The 22,027-nt window shown below is 43.8% G+C and overlaps 1 protein-coding gene across 12 annotated transcripts in view; it reads left to right on the forward strand.

Moving 5' to 3' along the window:
* The window catches only part of RBFOX1 (RNA binding fox-1 homolog 1), a 2,047,095-nt gene that overhangs the window by 1,964,405 nt on the left and 60,663 nt on the right, over positions 1 to 22,027 (forward strand). For 9 of the 12 annotated variants that reach the window (XM_088016928.1, XM_028117531.2, XM_088016935.1 and 6 more), the window contains one exon: positions 2,335 to 2,415. The exons of the other annotated variants lie outside the window; for them this stretch is intronic. In XM_088016928.1, the coding sequence (XP_087873054.1) occupies positions 2,335 to 2,415 (81 nt within the window). The remainder of the gene's footprint in view (positions 1 to 2,334; positions 2,416 to 22,027) is intronic. 12 annotated transcript variants of the gene reach the window in all.

Below are 22,027 nucleotides of genomic sequence, written 5' to 3' on the forward strand. Positions count from 1 at the left end.
TCCCAATGGGATTCTCTAAATTGCTTTGAGAGTGTTGAAAACTGACCCTACGGTTTTAACCGTACACTACTGAAATGTCCTCTGGATATGTTTTTGCTACAACCATGCTATTTTTCTTTCAATACCAAGGCACCCCCCCAAGAAATTTTAGGTTTCATTTTAAAAGTGGTTTTTAACCAGGGGTGGACACGAGAGACCCATGGAGTTTTCTCACATGCTGATTTGGCAGAAACATCCTATAGAAACATTCGTTTCTCTCTAAGGTTTTAGCAGTGAGCAAGAACATAAGGATGAATGGCCTCTGCAAAGTCAGACGAAGTACTCATTGATAAAGCAGGGTGGGGGTCAGGGCTTGGGGTGGGTATGCCACTCCTGTTGGTTGATTTTAGACCCCACACCCCCACGATCTGGAGTTCAGTCTGTTTGCTGTTAATTACCATACTGTGCCAGCTTCTTGCCAAAACTGGAAATACTTACCAGAAAGAAATTAGGCCATGCAAAGTCCCATCTTATATGTTGGGTTAAACTTTTTAAATAAAATAGAGAGAAGAAAGAACCATCAGTTTAGCAAAGGCTGATCATGACTCAGGCCCAACCAGACTCTGAATACATTTACCGCCAAGAGAAGGTCAGTCAATTTCACTCTTACATCCAGGCTCTGGTGGGGGCTGTCCTCCAGCTATAAGCGTAGGATACCAGGGTAAATGCCAGAAGGACAAGGGGACACTCCTTCAGATAGAACTTCTGTCCATGGGCTGCTTCTCCTTGTCACAGAATGGATGGAGGTGGCTGAGTTGGTGACGGAGGACCCACTTAGGGATTTTAATCCATCTTTGCTTTATCTGGAAATAATGGACAAAATCTAGGGAAACACGGGGAACAGAGGGTAGAAGTGGAATTTGCAGAAGCCTCCTCAGCCCTCCTCAGAGGATCCATCTATTCTGGCTCCGTACCTGAAGGAGGGGGAGTAGTGGTCCTGGAGACCACCTCTGGAACTGTTTGGTTTTTTTAGTTCAGGAAAGATGGCTAGCCTTTAAGCGTTCACATGGCAGTCCCTCTCTGTTTGGCAGACCCCCCACTCACTCTTCAAGTTTTAACTACACTTCTGTTGACCTTGGGAAAGATACTAAAGGATTATAGAACCCCTTAGCTAGCACTAGGGCAGGTCTTCAAAGATGTGGATGAGCTCACGTCAAGGCAGGCTTCTTCTCATGGGGAAAGCTTTCCGTTGTGGTGATGGCAGGAGAATCCAAAACTCAAAACCGAATGGAGGCAAGTGAACAGAAACCACAGGAATGCATTTCCATCATCAGTAATGGGCTGACAACTCCTTAAAAGTCTCTCTCATTCTTTTCAAAGTCTGAGTGTGAGCTTTGTAAGCAGCAGGAGAGAGAATTGATACCCTGAGGATCCCTGACCCTGCTCATCCTTGGAGTGGGCGGTGGTTCAAAACACATCACAGATTGAGGAGATAGCTCAGGATTCCACCGTTCCTCTTTGCTGTAAAATTCCATTGTGCCAGGATAAGCCCGGTGCCCTTTGATTTAAATCAGGCAGAGGACAGTGAGCTCTGCAGTGCAGGCTTGGTGAGGCCGCCTCTCCTGCTGGAAGGCTGAGAGCTTTCGGGAAGAAATGAGATACACAGAAGCCAAAGATGGTCTCAACCCAAGCCCAGCGTGGGTCCGGAGTGGGCCACGTGGAAGGTGAAAGTTGCATTCATTTCTTCCCTGCCATACCTCTGTTCTTCCCCTGAAGAATTGATTCAGACGCGGGCGGGGGTTGGGGATGAAAAGTTTTCTCAAACATAGCGGTTCACATGCTTCTCCTTTACTAAGTGATGATTACATACCAGCCCCTGCCCCGGGCACATCTCTAGCCATACGATTCACAACCCTTCCTGGAGGTAGGTATACTCACCCCATTTTCCAGATGGGAATCCCAAGGCACAGAGAGGTATAGTGACTTACCAAGATCACACAGCTAAGTGGCCTCTGAGCCAGGCTTGTCATCTAGTTCTCTCTGATATTTCTCAAGCCCCCTTTGCCGTATGCCATGCTGCCACCATCACTGATCTGAAACTGGGTCCTGGGGCAGCCAGACCCCCACTGCGGGAACCCCAGGTGACAAGGAGTGGCCCATGCTTGGAGGGCTGGAGGGTGGGCTCCTGACTCCCTTTGGCTAAGCCAGGGGGCTGCCACATGTGTCCCTGTCACATGCACGGGGATGTGGCTATGTTTTCATTTCTTTGCCTTTCTTGTTTGCGTTGCCGTGATCTCTCAGGTGTAGTGTGCCTGTTCCCAAACCAGATACCATCTATCTCTCTCTCTTTCGTAGGCACGGTGCTGTTGTGCCAGGCAAACCAGGAGGGATCTTCCATGTACAGTGCCCCCAGTTCACTTGTATATACTTCCGCAAGTAAGCCCGCTGTTGTGGCTCTCTCTTTGTTTTGTGACATAAATCTGAGTCCAATCACCTTCCCTGCCATGTAAGTTCTCCTCCTACCCTCCCTCTCAGCTCCACCCTCCCTGTGGCTCTCCACAAGATGAGGTTGGTTCTCATAAGCATGTTTCTGTGTTCCCTGTCACCTTAGCATCGAACCCCTTTGCTCATTATGTCTGAACGCTCACTTCCCAGATATCCCAGTCATCCTTTGTTAAGACCTGGAAGGACCGAGTCCAATGGATGGGACATGGGGCATTGGTCTGGGGGTGGGGGAGACGCATGGGGGGGGTTGGAGCTAAAGCTCACTGCCTGCCTTCTATCACAGCTTTGCAAATTAATGTGAAAATAATCGATGTAACATACACAGGCCATCCAAGTGGCCCCCTTGCCTAGCAAAAGATGTTTGATTGTTACTCTCGAGCACCATTTTCTCAGTGGAAAATAATGACTTGTTTGCAAGGCTCTTCTGCCCTTTACTGTGTGATTCCATTGAGTATGAGGAGGAGAGAGAAGAATGTGGTTCTCCTCCATTTAACTGGGTGGGGGGAACAACAAGAAAAGGCACTTTGATAGATAGGAATACAGCCATCAAGTGCTAGGGGGAGAAGACCAAAAATAAATATGGAAGATAGATCAGAATGCTGACATGGAAAAACCAAGGATGTCTCTGCCTGGGATGGCTGCTCCAGGGTGGAAAATACCCCACCCTGACCCCAGTTCCCAGAACAGGTTGAACAATTACAGTTCTCATGGATTCCATCATGGTGCCCCCACCTGGTTTGCCCCTCCTCAGAAAGACCCCCAGCCACAGCTCAGACCTTCTCATCTATTTCATAGGCTGTAAGACACCACCCTATGAAATCCCCATAACTACAAAATTGGTCCTCATTGGGATCAGTGCTCAAGAGTGAGTGTGGGGATGGGAGAAGGTGGGCTGCTGGAGACCAGCTAGAGAAGCGGGGGGGGGGGGGGCGGGGTGATGGAGAGCAGCAATAATGGGCACGTGATGATTAGAAGGATGAGAGACAGAGGGGAATCCTCCCCGAGTGCCAAGATCAAGCATCTCAATTCCCAAAGGCTCAGAAAAACCAAACTCTTTGCTGGGGGGCAGAGGTTAGAAGCAGTCATCAGAAACCAAAAACATGACTGTGAGAATCCCGACGGTTTCTGAAGGTGCCAGGTTATGGGGGCAGCCAGGTGTTCTTCCCAACTAGCATAGCACCATCAACAGCAGGTTGGGCATGCATTAAATGCAAAGTATCTTCCTGTGTCCCCGAGAAGACAGAATCTAACCATACCGGCAAGAAGTGGTTCTTTCTAAATGTATAGACATTGCCCACTTCGGGTGGTGTAAATGTGTGTGCATGTATCTTGTAGATTTAGGATGCTAGTACACATTTTCACATGTTCAACCTTGTGTCATCCTCAAAATCTGCACCAGGTAGGTATTATAATGTTTGCTTTACAGCAGAGGAATGGAGGGGTACTGAGACGGAGTGATAACCCAGGATCACGCAGCCACAATATGGTGGATTTGGTTTTTAAACCTGGGAAATTATTCAACTTTTGACTGCTTTTCTGGCTCCATTTGATTCTAAATATCATCATCATTCCCTTGTCTCTCTCCCCTACCTTCTCTATAAACATTATTTTCTGAAGAAACGTTGGCGACCCAAAACTTAACCACAGTTGAGTCCAGAGAGTTATTTTGTTTTATTCTGTAACACCGTTGTCCTATAGAACTGTCTAAGATGAAATGTTCCATATCTGCGCTGTCCAGTACGTGGGCTCGTGGGACAGAGGCACTGACTTTTTTATTTAATTTAATGTTAATTAATGTTACTCTAATTAACCACATGGGGCTAATGGCTACCATAATGGAAAGCATGGCTCTCAATGATCATATGAAATATGCATTTCTACTTCAGTTCTCTGTTCAAATTAATTCCAGATAAGGGCTGGTTTGAATCAGTATAGCCATTCTAAGGCAGCTTTGGAGGAAATGTGTATCATCAATATCAAATGTGGAAATCTATCACAAATTTTTCATATTAAAATAGGGGAAACATCCAGAGGAGACGGTGTCATCTGAAGCAGGGGTCAGCAAACTACAGCCCAGGGGCCAAATCCAGCCCACAGCCTGTTTTTGTAAAGCTTGTGAGCTAAGAATGGGTCTTAGAATTTTTGAAGGATTGTAGAAACGGAACAAAAACAAAACACAACATGTGACAGAGACAAAGGTGGCCCACGAAGCCTAAAATATTGTCATTCCAGCTCTTTACAGAAAAAGTGTGTTGATCTCAGATATAAAGGGTCTGTTCTTTATTGAAAATCCAAAATGACAATATCACTTCACTGTTTATACATTTTTTTCCTGAGTTTAAAAGTAAAAATATATAATAATTATAGAAATTGTATAATGTGTGTCCAACACCCTTCATTTTTAAATTGCATAATCAATCATAGTACCTACACATTTTTCATCCTATTATTTTCACTGATTATCATGTCATGTGCACTTTATGAAAATACATTAAGGGTCTCATAATATTCTATCATTTCACAATATTACATTTTAATCAACCCCCCATTGTTGGTAGGAATTTTTCAGAAATATTAAAGAAATGTCCTTGTATATAGTAGTGTTAAAGAAAACAATAATTAATAAATAGTTGATTGTCCTACCCCATAACAAAGCAAAATGAAACAAAAACCTAGTTTCTTCCAATAAGAATCTTCACGTGTCGATCCCTTAAGCAATGGTATCCAGACTGACAGGCTCAGTGAGTGTTTTTCGTATGGACAGTCAACTCTGAGCCTTCTCCTTCCCCACCTGTGTCACCAAAAGGACTATAGATCACTTCCATCTCGAGGCAACAATGCTGCGTGTAAAGATGATCCATTCCTCCCTAAGACACATTGCTGAGGCTTTCTGCTTTAGTTCTTCAAGCGAGCAATCCTTTTGAGGCTGGACTGTTTGACATTAGCTGGCTTCTTTGTTTTTTGTTGTTGTTTTATTTTTATTTTATTTTTATTTTTTTTAATTTTTTATTGTTATGTTAATCACCATATATTACATCATTGGTTTTTGATGTAGGGTTCAGCCATTCATTGGTTGCATGTAACACCCAGTGCTCTTCACCAGTCGTACCCTCCTTAATACCCATCACCTGGTTACCCCATCCCCCCACCCCACCCCCACTTCTGTAACCCTGTTTGTTTCCCAGGGTCCAGAGTCTCTCATGGTTTGTCTCCCTCTCTGATTTCTTCCCCTTCAGTTTTCCCTTCCTTCCTCTATGGTCCTCTGCACTATTCCTTCTGTTCCACACATGAGTGAAACCATGTGATAATTGTCTTTCTCAGCTTGACTTATTTCACTTAGCATAATCTCCTCCAGTTCCATCCATGTTGAAGTAAATGGTGGGTATTCATTCTTTCTTATGGCTGAGTAATATTCCATTGTATATATGGACCACATCTTCTTTATCCATTCATCTGTTGAAGGGCATCTCGGCTCCTTCCACAGTTTGGCTGTTGTGGACATTGCTGATATGAACATTGGGGTGCATGTGCCCTTCTTTTCACTACGTCTGTATCTTTGGGATAAATACCTAGTAGTGCAATTGCTGGATCATAGGGTTGGCTGGCTTTGAAACATCACATAGGTTTTCTCTTCTAGATTAAGGTATATGTTCCAGTGCAAAATCATATGTTCTAGAAACAATCCCTCCAGCATATAGAGGGTCATTTTTGCTCTCTCTCTCTCTCTCTCTCTGTCACATACATGCACACACACACACACACACACACACACACACACACACACACACTGGGGGCACGCACAAGGCCATCGAGGTTCATCTCCTCTCTGAGTGTGACATACACATGGCTGAGAGCCACCTCTCTTGTCTCTGAGGTCCGAATGGTGTGGCCTCTTTTTGCTAAGAATCCAGCCTTCTACCCAAAAGCTGAGGATCCCTTACTTCTCAGCAATCTTGTAGGATGTACCTGCTTTTTAACTTGAAAATATATATATTTCTCATGGTTATCTAATAGTTGTACTCCTGAAGAAAGGTGTGTATAAATTACACTTTTGTAAATTGGATCTTATGTGTTTACTGACTTCCAGGATTACTCCTGAGTTTGTGTTGGCTTTTTTTTCCCCCCATGGATCTTTAACTGGCCTTGGATGTTTTGGACTTAAATTGCCCCACTGCCTACCAAATAGCTAATCATCTGTAAATAACACCCTTAAGTGCAGTAGGGGAGATGGGTTTTAAAGGAACCCTGCTGAATTCCTCTGTAATGAAAATAATTTCTACTTGAGGTTATCTGTTTTTTAAGATGCATTTTTACATAATGGGTTTTCCTCCACTTAAGTGAATCAGCCTAATAATATGACCCAGGACATGAAAGCATTAAGGGAAAGATTTCCACTCAGAGCGCTGTGTCAGTACAACCTAATCCTACAGATTCTCCTGTCTCTCCCCAACTGACCCCAGTTTTTCCCCCTCATCCTGACCTTTATCCTGGTGTGAAACCCCTATTCAGCTTGTGTCATGGGACATCACACATGCTCCCATGTGTCCCAATGAACCACTAGCATCCAGAGTGTAAAGTGGGCCTACTTTTTAGCAGACAAATGAAGTCGAAGCAAAACTCCAGAGAATTAGGCAAGATCACCTTGTGCCAAATGGAAAACATTTAATATTAATGTCTTTGTCTTAAGAATATTAACTTTTCATCAACTAAACTAATAAATTACATGAACTACTTTGTTAGTTTTGAAATAATTTTAATTAATTTAATAGTGTTGTGTTTGCTTTGAATAGCCCACATCTGACCCCTTAACAGAGGGGTTTGGTAAAAGCTGGGGCAGGTCTGGTGGGCTAGCTCACTGACTTCCCCCTCCTGGGCCCAGTGATCTGTAGGCTCCTCCTGTGTGGGGGGAAAGGCACCTGCTTTACTCTCAGTGCTGTTTGCATGTAGTGCATGCTTACTATCAAAACATGCCTCCAGGCAGAACGAGGAATGGAAAGAACATGTCACCTTTCTTCCAAATGAAAACATTACCTCCATTTTTTATTAATTGAAATTTCAAGAGGTAAATCCATGGTTCTATGAATGGCAAAGTCACTTTCTAATTTGGATTAGCAAAGCCAGCTCTCACTGACCCTTATTTCCAGGTGAAGTAGATGTTTTCAGAAGCCGGGCAGTGTTACCTGCTTAATTCTGTTTTCTTTACAGTTTTATGAATAGACTTTAAATTACAAATATAACATATGCTCCCGGTAATTAGAGAAGCATGCAAATAAACACACACACATATGTGTGTGAAATGATGTGGTAATAATATCCCCATTTTATCCAAAAACATATACCTTTAATGAAACCCATATTGACTGCCTGGAAAGTATCTTTCCACATCTTCCCCGTAATAAGACATACAAAGAAGGACACACACACGTGAAATGGGGGTGTTGGTAGTTTGATTTTATACAGAGGGGAGTGTTGCATATACATATTATGTGCGCATTACACGTATTTTGTCTCACTTAATAGCAGATTTTGGCTCCCTTGCATTCAGCCATCTGGGTATTTTCCCACTGTCCCGTGGTGTGGATGCTCCTTCAGCCGTCCCCTGTCCACATTCATTCAAACTGCTCCTTTTCCTAAAGCCTGCAGCAAATATCTTTACATATACCCTGACATCCCAGTACCTCAAATCCCACATCTAGCTTCCCAAACATGCAGTTGGTGGTTCCATCCCGACATCCTTGCCAGAGCTTTCGTATTCTGCTCCTTTTTTAATTTTGAAAATCAGATGGGTGAAACATAGCCTCTGAATTTGCTCTCTTCTGCATTTGCCTTCCTCCTAGTGACGAGCATCAGATTTGCTACTTTCATCGTCATCTGGACATTACGTCTTGTGGATTTCCAGTACACATCTGCCCATTTCTCTTCTGGGTTTTTCTGATTTTATTTTTTTTTTTACTTAAATTCAATTAGCCAACATATAGTACATCATCAGTTTCAGATGTAGTGTTCAATAATTCATCAGTTGCGTATAACACCCAGCGCTCATCCCATCATGGGCCCTCCTTCATGCCCATCACCCAGTTACCCCTTCCCCCCACCCACCTCCCCTCCAGCACACCTCAGTTTGTTTCCTGGAATCAAGAGTCTCTCGTGGTTTTTCTCCCTCTCTGATTTCTTCCCATTGAGTTTTCCCTCCCTTCCCCTATGACCCTCTGTGCTGTTTCTGATTTTATTTTTAATTTACATTGAGAGAGAACTATTCATTAGGGGGAATAACCTATGAAGAGCATAGATGTTGCAAACATATTTCCTATTTGGGGCCTTGGATCTTGCTTACACTCCAGCGTACATTTTTAAATACACAGGGTAATATATCCACCTTTTCTCTTGTACAGCTTTAGACACCACTTTAGGTCACAAAATCCCCGCCAGGAGCAAGTACTCCCTAGCATTCTATTATTTTTCTAGGGCTGTCATAAAAAATAACATAGATGGGGTGGGGTGTGCTTAGACAAAAGAAATTTATTTTCTCTCCCTTCTGGAGGTTGGAAGTCTGACATCAGGGTCCTAGTGTGGTCGGTTCTGATGAGGGCTCTCTTCCTGGCTCATAGATGGTCACCTTCTAACCATGTCCTTACAGGGCAGAGAAAGCAAGCCCTTGGGTGTCTGTTCTTATAAGGACACGAATCCCTTCATGAGAGCCCCATCTCATGACTTACTTCAACCTAATTACCTCCCAAAGGCCTCATCCCTACATATCATCACATTGGGAGTTAGGGTGTCAACATGTAATTGTGGGGAGCAAGACACTTTTCAGTCCACAGCAAGTGCCTTGACACAGAGGTATCAGTTTTATTTGTCAGCAAGCAAAAAAAGCATTTTCCAGCAGAAATGTATGGATGGTTCCATGTGCTTGTCAATGCAAGCAAGCACATTTCCCACAGAGTTACCCAGAAGCCACAGATGAGCTTGAGATCCATGTGAGGACAAGTCCTAAGGTAAAAGGAAGATGACTGTTAATTCCCCCTGAAATTTTCACTCCTGACCACGGCGGCGGGGGGGCGGGGGGAGATCTGATACCACAGGCTCGGGATGCTAAATGTTATCAAAATGCAAAATCACTTCCTCATTTATTCACTTTTATGAAACTCAAGGGCGAGCTGTGGTGGCATGGTTTTAATTGATGTATTGATTGCAGATTTTATGGAAGTAATTGTGTGGAATTCATAAAACAATGATTTAAGTGGCAGAAACATACATAAATCAGGCCTGCAGTGTTCTACTTTTAGGTAATTGATAGAACTTCCATTGGTTTCTGTAATTAAAGTAACAGCCTAAATTAATTTATGGCTTCCTCTTTCTTCTGCCCAATACAGAAAATGTCAGTGGACTGAGTTCAGTTGATAGAAAGTACACGTATAGGTCACTTTGTTGCTGACACGCTGGTTTAAACCGTGTCTTCTCTCTCCCTCTCCAATATCTCAGAGCTCCTTGAGGCTCTGAAAAGGCCTTGTCTAATATTTTCTGGAGGAATCACTTAAGAGAAGGATAATCAGAGCCGGAGTGAGGGTGAGGCAAGGGGGAGACTCACCTTGGACAAAATCTAAAGAGGTGCCAAAAAAACTCGGTAGTCAAGATAAATAATATTCTAAAAAAAATAATATTCTAATGTGGTATTTTTTTTAAATCTAAATTAATGGAAAAAATTGATAATGAACAAAATATCAAAATTTTCATTAAGACAGGATGAGTATTATTAATTTTTTTTACTTTAGGGTCCAATATGTTCAACATAGCACTTCTTTGCCTAAAGTTTGAGAGTCTGTTCCTCGTGGATTTTTTTTAATAATTTAACTTTTTAAAAAATTACGATTTATCCTGATGACTGGGGGTGTTTTGGTGTCACCTCCTCTTAAATTTTGCACCCAAAGTGGATGCCTAACTGGCCCTACCCTAGTCCAGCCCTGAAATAATAAAAAAATAATAGTAACAATACTAATATTAACTCATGGTACTATATCTCAGGCATTCTGCTAAGCCCTTCACATGAACTTTCTCCTTTAATCCTCACAAGAAAAGTATGAAATATGATTATGCCCCCTTTTTGCTTGAGAAAATGTAGGATTAGAAGGATTAAGAAATTTGTCCAAGGTGACCCAGCCAGATCAACTTTGAACCCAGCCTAACTCAATCCCAAGCCTTCCGTCTTCCCTAGTCTCTAAATTTATCCACCAGCGTGTGGAAGCGACCACATGCTCTGCTCCTGGAAATGTCTGAGCAGGGAGTGGTCAAGTGCTTTCTTCTTCTCATCCCTGGATCCCTGGAGAGGCAGCTCTTCTGTGTCTCATCTGTCTGGCCAGGGGTTGGCAAAATTGTCCTTTAAAAGGCCAGATAGTAAGTATTTCCAGCCTCGTGGGCCATCTGCTTCCTATTGGCAACTACTCAACTCTGTCCATAGCTTGAAAGTGGCCACAGCCAGTACAGAGATGAATAGGTGTGACTGTGCTTCCAATAACACTTTATTGACAAAAACAGTCTTTGGGCCAGATGTAGCCCAAGGGCTGTAGTTTAGTGACCCCTTTGTTAGGCTAGCATTCTTATCTGAAAGGGCCAGACTCCAAAGACAGCTGGCTACGTGGGAGAGGAGATCAAAAGGGACCTTCTTTTCAGTGGGCACCTTCATGGGTCTTTTGCATTTTGTGCCACTTTATCGCATTTCAAACCCAATAATGGAAGGTAGGCACATAAACAGAATACCCTTCTCTTGGCACTTATCAAAGTCAGACTGATACATGAATTCGGTCTAAATAGGGTGGGTTGGCTTAGTTTTGCCCTCCTAACAAACAACAAACAGATGGGGAGTTGGAAGCATCAATTTGGTGCTATTGGGCTTTCTCCAACACCTGCCCCAGGTTCCCTGGGATAGAGGGTGAGACTCCATTAACGTACTCAGGATGCCTCATCGTTTGCCTGGGCTGACTCGGGCTCCTCCAGCGCCTTCCAATAATGTTGGTCGAAAAGGTGCTCCAGAGTGCATCCTTCTAAACAGGAATCAGCGCTCCTTCTAAGTCTGTGTCTCAGCATTATGGTGACATCATACCTCTAACCACTGTGTCATCATCTCTGAAATAATTCCTTCCATTCTTAACTCATTTTATCAGTCCTTTGATGGGGGAGGGGGTTAAAGGGCATTAGTTCATTTAACCAATTTTTATCACGTTGTTTCTATATGCCAGGTACCCTTCCGTATAATGTAAATACTTCATGAGCAAGGCGTCCTCTTCTGAAAAAATTTTTATTCAAATTCAATTTAATTAAGCAAGGTATCCTTAAGTCAGCCTCTGTAGTGTCGCGTTGTTGTGGGCAAGACAGATAATAGATACATAATGCTAATGTCTCAGAATTGCCAACAAATTACTCACAGGGATATTTGGGGGCCATACCCAACAGGAGACTTACCCTCCATTAACACGGCATTTTTAATGCCTCTTGGTAGGTCAGCTAAATATTGACGTTCTCACCATCCTCCTGCATTATGGACAGACCCACTTGGCCACTGAAATCCTACTTTCCTCACTGAACCCATGGACAGGGAGATTTTGAGACTTCTACTGTACCATGCTCTGCCTGTCACCCCAATCATAGCACACGCCCGATTTAATGCCCAGCGATTGCCCACAGCCAGACACAGCTCTGCAGCGACACCACCGCTCCCCAAACCCCCGTGTCATTCTGTCTCCATCACTGAAGCACCATCTCTGCCTGGCGCCTCTGGCCCCGCTTTCCCACGGCGTGGCACAGCGCGCTGACTTATGAACAGGTAGTTTTTAAGAGGTTTTTACTAGCTCCTGTGTTAACTTATTTCACCTGGACACCAGCTTTCTGAACAGGCTCTGTGGTATTTTCAATCCACGCCCCACCATCGCCACAACGGGGCTAGCACCTTCTTCCACAGCTGCCGTTACTTTGGCTGACTCATGATCATAGACCACATTGGTGTGACTGTTTTGCCCTCTTAAAAAAAAAAACAATTTCGGGGGGGGGACCCACTAGTTGAACCTCCTCAGTTGTTCCCAGGGAAGAATCTGCAAAGAAGAAGCCACATTTCAGGCAGCTGCTATCTAGCTTTCCTGGCGCTTTGGTTATTAATCTCAATGCAGAATGGTGGCTTTCGTCTTTTGCAGATGGGGGTCTCACTTCTGCAAAAGGCTGCCAATTGCAAAAACTACCATCCCGTGGTGTGCCCCCAAACATCTTATTTGTCTTGATATTTCTTTCACAGAAATACATATGACAGATAAGGAGTCACTGGAGGATGGTTTGCTTTGTGTCAGACAGATATTAAAACAATAAACTACGTTGCCCTGGGATTCCAGCACACACACAGCCAGAGAACAAGGCCGAGACGAGATGTTTCTGAAAGGCAGCGAGGCAGTTGTTCTGGGAGAATTCCCTGGAAACCCCAAGTCCTATGATAGCGTTGACAGAAAGTACTTTTTAATGCTTACGTTTTTGTAAGAAGACCAACAAACTCTCTGGTGCAGCCCCCACATTGAACTCCTGGGCCATGCCTACCTTCCACTGGTCCTTGGCAGAGGTGAGAAGGAGATCCCCCAATGGGTTGAGCAGCTTATTTTAGAGTTCTTTTTTTTAAGCACTCATGGGTACTTCATTTGCTTTCTCAAACTAATGTAGATTTAAAATGGGGGGGAACCCAGCTATTCTGTGTTCAGACTGAATATGAAATTTTCAGGGGCCAAAAATAAGATCCTATTTGATTCCTGGAATATAAAGGGGGCAGCTTGATGCACTGGGGCAGGTGTGTGCTCCTGGGGGACCCGGCTTTGTAAATGGGGCCAAGTCCTCTCTCAAAGTCGGCACGGCTGGGAGTGAACAGCTTAGAAGGGGGGAGTAAGAACAGCCAGCAACATGTAATTCAAGTGCTGGAGGCGGGGCGGGGGGGTTCCTTCTTGGTGCTTCTTGCGAAGAAATGTGCCCAACCACAGAAGTGGCCCCTCCTCCCCTTGCTTTATTTTCAAAAGCAAATCTCCCTGTGCACTGCAAAGAATCACGAAAGGAAGCCGAGCTTGCCTCCCATGGAAGGGAAAAGAGCCTGGCATAGTTCATTTAAACATGATAATTTAAACACTTGCTTCACTCCAAAAACACCATTTTCTTAAATCATATTTTCATTTCTGTGAAAGTACTGTCATGCCAAAAGCTATTTTATTGCTTCTGGAGAATTTGGGGGGAGTGTTAACAAAATGCAGTTTTTAGGACCAAATAACACACCACATATTTTCAATCTGTCTCCTTGGGTTTTGTTTGCATGCAGTGTAGACTTGATGCCTAATTGCTTTTTATGTAAAAACAAACATACCAGAACCAGTTCTATAGGCACACCTGCCCAAGGATATATATCATCCCCACCCTCGGTACTTGCTTCCAGGTTCCAAGAAGCATTTCCCAAAGGCTCGTTTCTGCTGGCAAAACCTAGTCCCCAGTATTGGTTTTACAAAATTCTCCCTGAGCAACAATCATTTAATGACAAGACCTGGATTCAGATAGAGGTGGGTCTACATCATCATAGTACACCTAGCGGTTTGACCTTGGTCAAATCTGATTGCCATGAGCATACTCGTGAATACCTACCCACTTGTGAGCATCCTTGTGTGAAGAGTCGTTCAGATTGCTTGAGGCGTTTTATCTCCTCAAATGGATGGCTACACTTTCCCTTTCTTCCATAGAAGCCATCTTCTTTGGGACTTTTTAAAAGTTCACCGAAGAAGCTAGTCTGGAATGTTTGTTAGTCTAGTGACTGGACAACCTATTCCTGAATGGTTTTCCTTTAGTCTGTTAAAGATGGGGGTTTGGGGAGGGTTCCAGCTCAGGTATCAGGCAGGCAATCCATAGATCCAGATGACACCTGTCCTCAAGCTTTACATGGGGTGTGACTCAAAGGATTGGGATTCAGCCTCCCAAAGCTGGAAGCTGACTCTCAAAATCCGATGGCCCTAACACTGACCAGCTATACCCACAGTGATGGCTGGAATTAAAGTGGACGATGCATTTGCATCGCGTACCCATCCTGTGAGCCACCGCCAACCCCCTCTGAGGGCTTCACCTGCAGGAGCTGCAGCAGCCCCAGAGAACCATGGGATATCCATCCCAACATATGAATCTAATTTATCTCCCTTGCCTTGTTTCCTACTGGAGAGGCAATTCACCAGGCTAGCTGTTTCAGCCACCTGTTAGCCAGATCATGAATGATTTAACACGTGAAACTTTGCTGTGTATATGCACTCGATAAAGTAATTATATAAACTATTTGCATTTTTTTCCCATGGCTACCTGATAAAAGCTAAATTGACACGGCTACAGGTTTTGTCAAATGAATAGAGTATGGCAAATCGCTTTATCCAAATTAAAATAGATCTCAGCATCTCGCGGCTTTGTCTCCAGCGTTTCTTCAAATAACAGAAAGCACCTTTGCAAATGCCTTCCGTGGTCCTGCCAAGTTAAGCCCTCCAAGACTGAGATTCATTCTCGTTGTGCTGAATGAAATGTTACAGAAATCCTGCCCAGGGTGGGTATTGTCAATACCTCTGCGTAGATAGATCACAAATATGTCTTCTGCAAAGGAAAAGTGTATCTCTGCGCATCCGGCAGCCATGGCACTCACCGCGCATGTCTGTTGGATTAATCAGACCATTTGTAACGCAGGAGAGAAGAGACAACCCCCAACTTCGGGAGGTAAGCGGGAATAATGTGGCAATTATTTAAAAACCAAGGCTGCCGTCCTCATTCAGAGACTTAGCGATGAAAGAATATTCACGTAAGCATTGTGTGTGGGTTTTGTTGACGCTTTTTGAATTTGTTTTTAAGTTGGGAAACATTGCTGCTTTGGGAACACCAGACTCACTGCTCAGAGTAAATCATCCCTGTGCGTTCATGGCGTTTAGTTTTCTTTATTTTTTAATCCCTGGATGACTCATCTATTTCCTTTCTAAGGAAGAGACTGTTTCTAACCGAGTTATGAGTGAAGTGGTATTTGATAACAATATTAATAAATCAATTATATAGAGAAAAAAGTGCATTATCCCAAATATTATGAAAGTTTTTATGCAAGTCTCTCAAATCTTGGAGAAAATTTCTAGTTGAAGTTAGTCGTAAGGAACTCATTATTTTGACAGTAACAAGGTTTGTGTTTACAACACCATGCTAGTGTACCCCAGGTCCGGTTCCCCAATATTTTTGGAGATGTGGAGAGAAGCCCCAGTGGAGAAGGAAAACAGCTTGCTTTGGACTCTTACCGGGAACATAAATCAGTAGTGGTCCCTGTGGCCTGTATCCAATTAGTAGAAAAGGAGCAAAGCCCTTCCAGGTGTCTTGAAATCTCAGCACATAGAGAACAGGAGAAATGGCACCTGCCCTTCCCCTCCTTCTGCCTCCTGTCCCCGACCAGGAGCATATTGAGGTCTCAGGGAGGCTTGTCAAGAGTCTCCCCTGCAAATTCACTCAGTCCGTGACAAACTGGGCTGGTTCTCTTGGTTGTGGTATGAATATGGGGAGAGGTTGTAGCAGTTTGTACTGCTATAAGAGGCCATAGGAGGGGAGTAAAAACTGAGAGGCCCTAAGGAGCAGGGAGAGAGTGGAAGTAGAAAGTTTTTGCCCAGAGCCGACACGGGTTGCCTTGGTCCAAGTTGCCTCATTGCTTTGTTGTATACTAGATAACATGTTGGGCTCTAGTGTCAGGCTGTCTGAGAGCATTGGGCGAGCTTCCAGGGTGTTGCACGTCTTCCTGTTCTCCCCAGGAGAGTGAAGGTAGCAGTAATGCCCGGCTCGTATGGTTACGGAGTTAACCTTGGGGTCTGGCGGTTAGCAAGTGTCAGTAAATAGTAGCCGATACACAGTTGAATCTCCTCTGTGTGATAATGGAGTACCGGAGGTTGGACTTCGGCCAACTATAATCACAGCTTTGCTTCGACTTTTCCAGTTATTGTTGTCTGGACTTGCCTCAAGTGAGGTTGAGTCCCTCATCACTCATGTCGCTAAACCCGACTTTGTCTTAGCATATGCACCTTTCATAAGCAGCGTGGTAGCAACTCTCACAGGTTCAAGGACTGTCCCCCCTTTTCCCTCTGTAGCTGAACGACTGTGGCATTCTGAGTTCATCTGACAACATACTCAATAAACATTGCAGTAATTACCTGAGGCCAGGTGATCCTGTAGCTGCTGGAGACACAGTATTGACCAAAATAGAGTCCTTAGGACATCCCCACGGAGAGCTATATAGTGAGGGTGCAATCCGATGAGGTGGTAAGGGCCAGATGAGTCAAGGGAAGGAAAAAGGCTATTGACAGGTGTGGCCGGGACACGTCGAGGAGATGGGGAGAAGCCCTTGGGGGAGGAAATGACAATGGAGCCAGCATTTGAGTGAGCCGATCAACTCAACATTTAGGGACAGGACAAAGGAAGGAGAACATGCAGAACCCACAGAGAAGCAGCAGCCAGGCTGGAGGAAAAGGCAGCGTTGCAGCCTCATACAGTAAAGATTTAGGTCAACAAATTCGGCTCGGGCAGTGCAGCCACCATCCTTTTTTTTTTCCCCCCTTTCTCCTTTCAAATAATGTGCTTTTTTTCTCCAAGTTCAAGTTCTTGCCAATTCCTTCGACACATCCTAATCAGACCTAGAACAGCCAAGAAACTTCTGGCTAATTTGGATTTGACTAAAACTTTTGTACCACGATGCTATGTAGAGAGATTCAATTATGGTGCACAATGTTTTGTGAGTAACTACCACCCATAAAAAGTTAATTAATCAGGGCTGTGTCAATTTCCTCGTGCCATGTCAATTTGCTGCCAGGTAATTAATCACTAATCACCCACCAAGCAGCAGGCTGGGGGGACAATCCACGAGCCATTTATTGTCTTTTCCCAAATAAATGGCACGCGCAGCCAGGAAGAAACACATCTTGCCTTTCATAATATTTTTATCGACACTTTTGCAAGTTGTAATAGACTGTAGCAACAAGCAGCTGCAGTTCAATGGGATATGAATATTAAGGAAACAAATGAGCGGAGATTTATAGGACATTGCGTTTCTGTTATGTCAGTTTTGAGATTAAACCCAGCAAATGAACAGTGAAAAATTATTCTTCCATGTGGGGAATGGTGATTAGACTTGTACATTAATTAGAAATTTTTGTTTTCTTATTCACTGCATCTCAAATGAGGATGTCCTATAAGGAACTGTTTGTCCAAAATGTAGATTTATTCACTTCTAAACAGCAGTATTTAATATCAACATGCATTTTGAAATGAAACAAGTCAGTCCCAAATGTGTGGTTCAGGGATAGATATATGAGAATACGAGAATCAGAGATTCCAACAAATTAAGTGGCTATTTTGGTCTTTTTGTAAATGACTGAATGGGTGGGACAACCCCTTTCTCTCCCGAAACCTTGAAATTGCTGAGTTTTAACAAAATTGAAAGCTTTTCCATTTTTGTTTTGACCTAGAACTAAATGTGCTCCATCATATTAAATTTCCCATTTGATGCCATTCAAAGAGAGTGACCCAGTTGCGTATAAATTCTGTTATAAACCAATTTGATGTACTTTTGTTTGAGATTCATTTTGAAAAAATAAGCAAACATTTTTGTCATTTGGAAAAAATAATCCTCTTCATTGTGATGTTTATCACAACACTCTGCTCCTGAAATTGAGCTAGAGCTGGTTGTTTATTTCACCTCAGCATGTTACCTATTATGCCACTTCTTAATTTATGGTCCAGCACGTGAAACAGGAGTTCCCTCAAGGGGAATCCTGCAGAACCGTGAACCTGCTGTTGAAAGCATGACTGCACCCCCAGAATTGTGTAAGTGAATATCTCTTACCATAAATTACCCACAGAACGATTCAACCCCAAATTAGCATGGACAGCGCTCGATCTCAGACCACTCCAGGGGTGGGCAATGGTGGCATTGTGGCGCAAAGGGAGAGAAGAGGAGGACAAAGAGAAGCCCTCTCCTCCATTCTGATGGAACACCTTTTCCAGGGCATCTGGCAACCTCATGCAAATTCAAACCAGCACACAAATGCAAAGAATAATTGCCCATTACCGCAGCTGTATTTTTTTATGGCTTTGATGCTGAATCTGCCCCCCTGTTGGCTTTTGCATCTGCTACTCTTCCATCTCTCCCAAAGCTCTAAAACTTTAATATGCACTTTATAACCCTCAAGTATTTTCCACTGGTTTTGTGTTTCTTCTTTTGGGATTTCCGGGCTGATGAGATGATCTCATTTGTGTTTATTTCGAAGGTAAGCACCATATTCGTAAAAGAGAGAGAGGGGGAGCGTGCACGTTTGTCACTGTAAATACACTCAGTGCAGAGCTCAGAGAAGGTGGGAGGTGGGGGCTTTGTCTTTGATGGGAGACAGGCGGTAAGCTGTTGACACTTTGGTAAATGGCCCATTTGGCTGGTTGATACACCCACACATCTTCTGTTTAAAAATGTTGATTCGCCTTGATACTTGAGCACATCACAGCATGCCTCTTGTTACATCCCTAAAGTTTCCATTTCATTGAGTTCCATGGTATACAACTTCTCATGCCCAAGAACTGAGCGAGCTATTCCACTCACACTCCCCCAAAATATGCTGTGGGTATCAATCTAGCTGAAGGTTGGGAGTGGGTAGGCAGGAAATGTTGATGTGTCAACAAGATGCGCAATTGGTATTTGCTCCAGAAGCTCTTGCCCTGTTTTCTTTGAGAGAAACTCATTTTTAGCTTATGAACTAAATCCAATTTTCGTTACAGTGATACCAGATTTTTCACTTTGATTCATGCTGGATAAGGTTTAAGAGGGAACCTTTCCAGTATAATGAACCTATGTTGTTTTTTTTTCTTCTTCCCTTGTCTCCCTCGTGCCAACAACTAAGGATTTATACTGTGTCCACAAAACAACCTGAATATTTTCCATTGTTCCCCAATGATGGTCTCTTTACATGTTTATTAACTGGAAGTTCAACTAGAAATAAAAAAATCCAGCTCCAGCACCAGGGGTTTAGAAATGCCTATAATTTGGTGTCTTTTGTTTCTAACACTGTTCTTTCATTAACAAAGAGGCTTTTACAAACATGGGACAGGGTGACAGGTTTATGACTTTTATTAACATTGATTTACTCCGTTCCAGAAACGGAGAGGACATTGTGAGTTTCCATTTGGCTTTTTTGCATTAGATTTATTAAACATTTATTGCCCACTTACTGGATCCAGACTCCTGAACTGGGGCATTGATAATGTGATAACTTTGACTCAACAAAAGATAGGTGTCGTGTCCCAAAGTAAGCACATAATTGAGATGTCTTCTTTCTGTGGTTCAAGGATAAAGCCATTTCGGTTTTGTTTCATCTGTATCTGAATCATTTGTCTAGGTAATTGTTTCAAATATGCATTTAACCATGTCCCAGCACCAACAAGCCAATGCACATGGTGGACAAGTAAACAAACAAATCAGTTCCTTCCCTCCTGAGTCTAAAGGAAGCTTAACAAACAGTTGTGGGGGGTTTTGTTTTGTTTTTGTTTTTACCTGTGCAATTGACCATTGGTCTTAGTGGCAAGAGAAGAGAGTCACTAAGAATCCTAAACCAGCTGCAGGGGTACCTCCTCTAGTGGAGATGACGAGAAACACAGAAGGCTCAGCCAAAAATCACAGAAGTTGGGGATTATAAGCAGTGTTATATTCCATTGTTCCTAGTGGCACACATTTACTGCACTCAGAGATTTGCTCGGTTGCCAGAGAGCACTGTCTGGGGCTCTGTGAAGGAAACTGACCCCACAGGTCCTTTGATAGGTATCAGTGTCTGGGGGTGACAGGGGGACATTTGAGTCCTGCTTTTCCCCAGAACAAGAACCTGATCTCCCAATCCCGACACAGCACAGCAATGAACATGAATTTCAATGAATTAAGGTTTTGCAATAATTCCAAGTACAATGCTTGTATCCAAGTCCTCTCCCTTTTTATCAGCACCACACATATGCCAACTGTGGTTGCCATTCCTGGGCCAGTGCAGCACCTGTGAGCATGGCTGTAGAACTTACTTTTATTATAGGGATCATGACCGAGGGCCAGTTGTATCATTGGCCGCCTGTGTGTGTGCGAACCCCGGGAGGAACACTTCATATAGTGGGCAGTGTTGTGGAAGGTGCAAGGTGAAGAGGCAGTGCCTCTACGGTCCCAGAAGAAAGGGGATGAACACCGGTTCACCTCCAAAGGGTATCCAGGCACCTGCTCTGTGCCGGGCACTCTTCTGAATCAACAGGTAGAACAGAGAGAGATCTCTGCCCTCGTGGAGATGTACATTCTAGCAACAGCGGGGGTCCTTCTCTTTCATTTCTGTCATCTAAGCTACTTGGTTGCTAGTACACCCAGAGAGCTTTGTGGCCACTTCCTTCCAAAGAAGATTAAAACATAAATGAAAGGAGGATCAGAATAAGAAGGAAGGAAAGTAAGAAGGAGAGAGGAAGGAAGTGTTCATTAATCATGATAAACTAAAGGCTTGCTAGGGAGACCCCTTGGCAGCCCGAGACTGGTAACAAAAGAGAGATAGCTGAGCAAACCACCCATCTAGGAGACACCCATGCTTCCTTTATGAAGCCTCGGGTCCAAAGCATGATCTGCATGAACCTCCTTATTTTGCCTAAGGGCGCTTGGCCCTCCCAGAAAAGCGATTTTTTTAAACCAGGAGTTGATGTGTTGCCTTTTCTGTGTTCCTTTAACAAAATAAGAATCCCTCTAATGTGCCTAGCTTGGAGGAGCCCCCCAAAGCCTTGCATGGAGACCTGTCCTACCTCATCCTGCCTCGGGAGGGACATCTCCCCACTGTAGCCAAGGGTACAAATGGAGCCCCGGCTCCACCCTTTCCAGCAGCTCACGCTGTCCCCCGCACCACTGCCAAGCTTCTGTTGCACGTTGTATCTCAACATCTAAATCTCCCAAGAATTATTGTTAAACCTGCTTGTCGCTGAGAGGGATCTGGTCTCACTCAGTCTGCACGGGAGCTGGCGATAATGAATGGGTCAGCATAATTACCGTGTCTCCTCACCCAGGCAGCTCTGCCACATTGTGAATTTTTCATTTTATTTCAAAATCCAGGGCGTTGTTATGAAAACTTAATATTTGAACTGTGGCAAGATGGAGTTGGGAGTCACAGCCACGCTCACTCATTTTCTTGCCGGTCCTGAAGCAAACAGCTCCTATCTCATTACTTCTGGGCTTCTACGGTGTTAAGACTTACTGGCTTTTCCCATTAGGAGTGACACCTCTCTACCATTTCAAGCACATCCGTACGAGCCAGGGGACGCGGATGAGGAGGGGCCGGCAAGCTGAGAGTTAAGTACAGCTGCGTGACCTGACTTGACCAACAATAAGAAGAAAAAAAAAGGTTAAAAATAACCTTTTAGGTTATTTGTGTCTTTGCAGACACAAATAAAGATAAAATCACTCTGACTTGGTTGTACAGTTCCAGCATTTAACCCTCCC

This window comes from Eumetopias jubatus, unplaced genomic scaffold, assembly GCF_037043125.1.
Source record: "Eumetopias jubatus isolate StellerSeaLion01/CBP00866 unplaced genomic scaffold, mEumJub1_p1.0 scaffold_12, whole genome shotgun sequence".
NCBI lineage: Eukaryota > Metazoa > Chordata > Mammalia > Carnivora > Otariidae > Eumetopias > Eumetopias jubatus.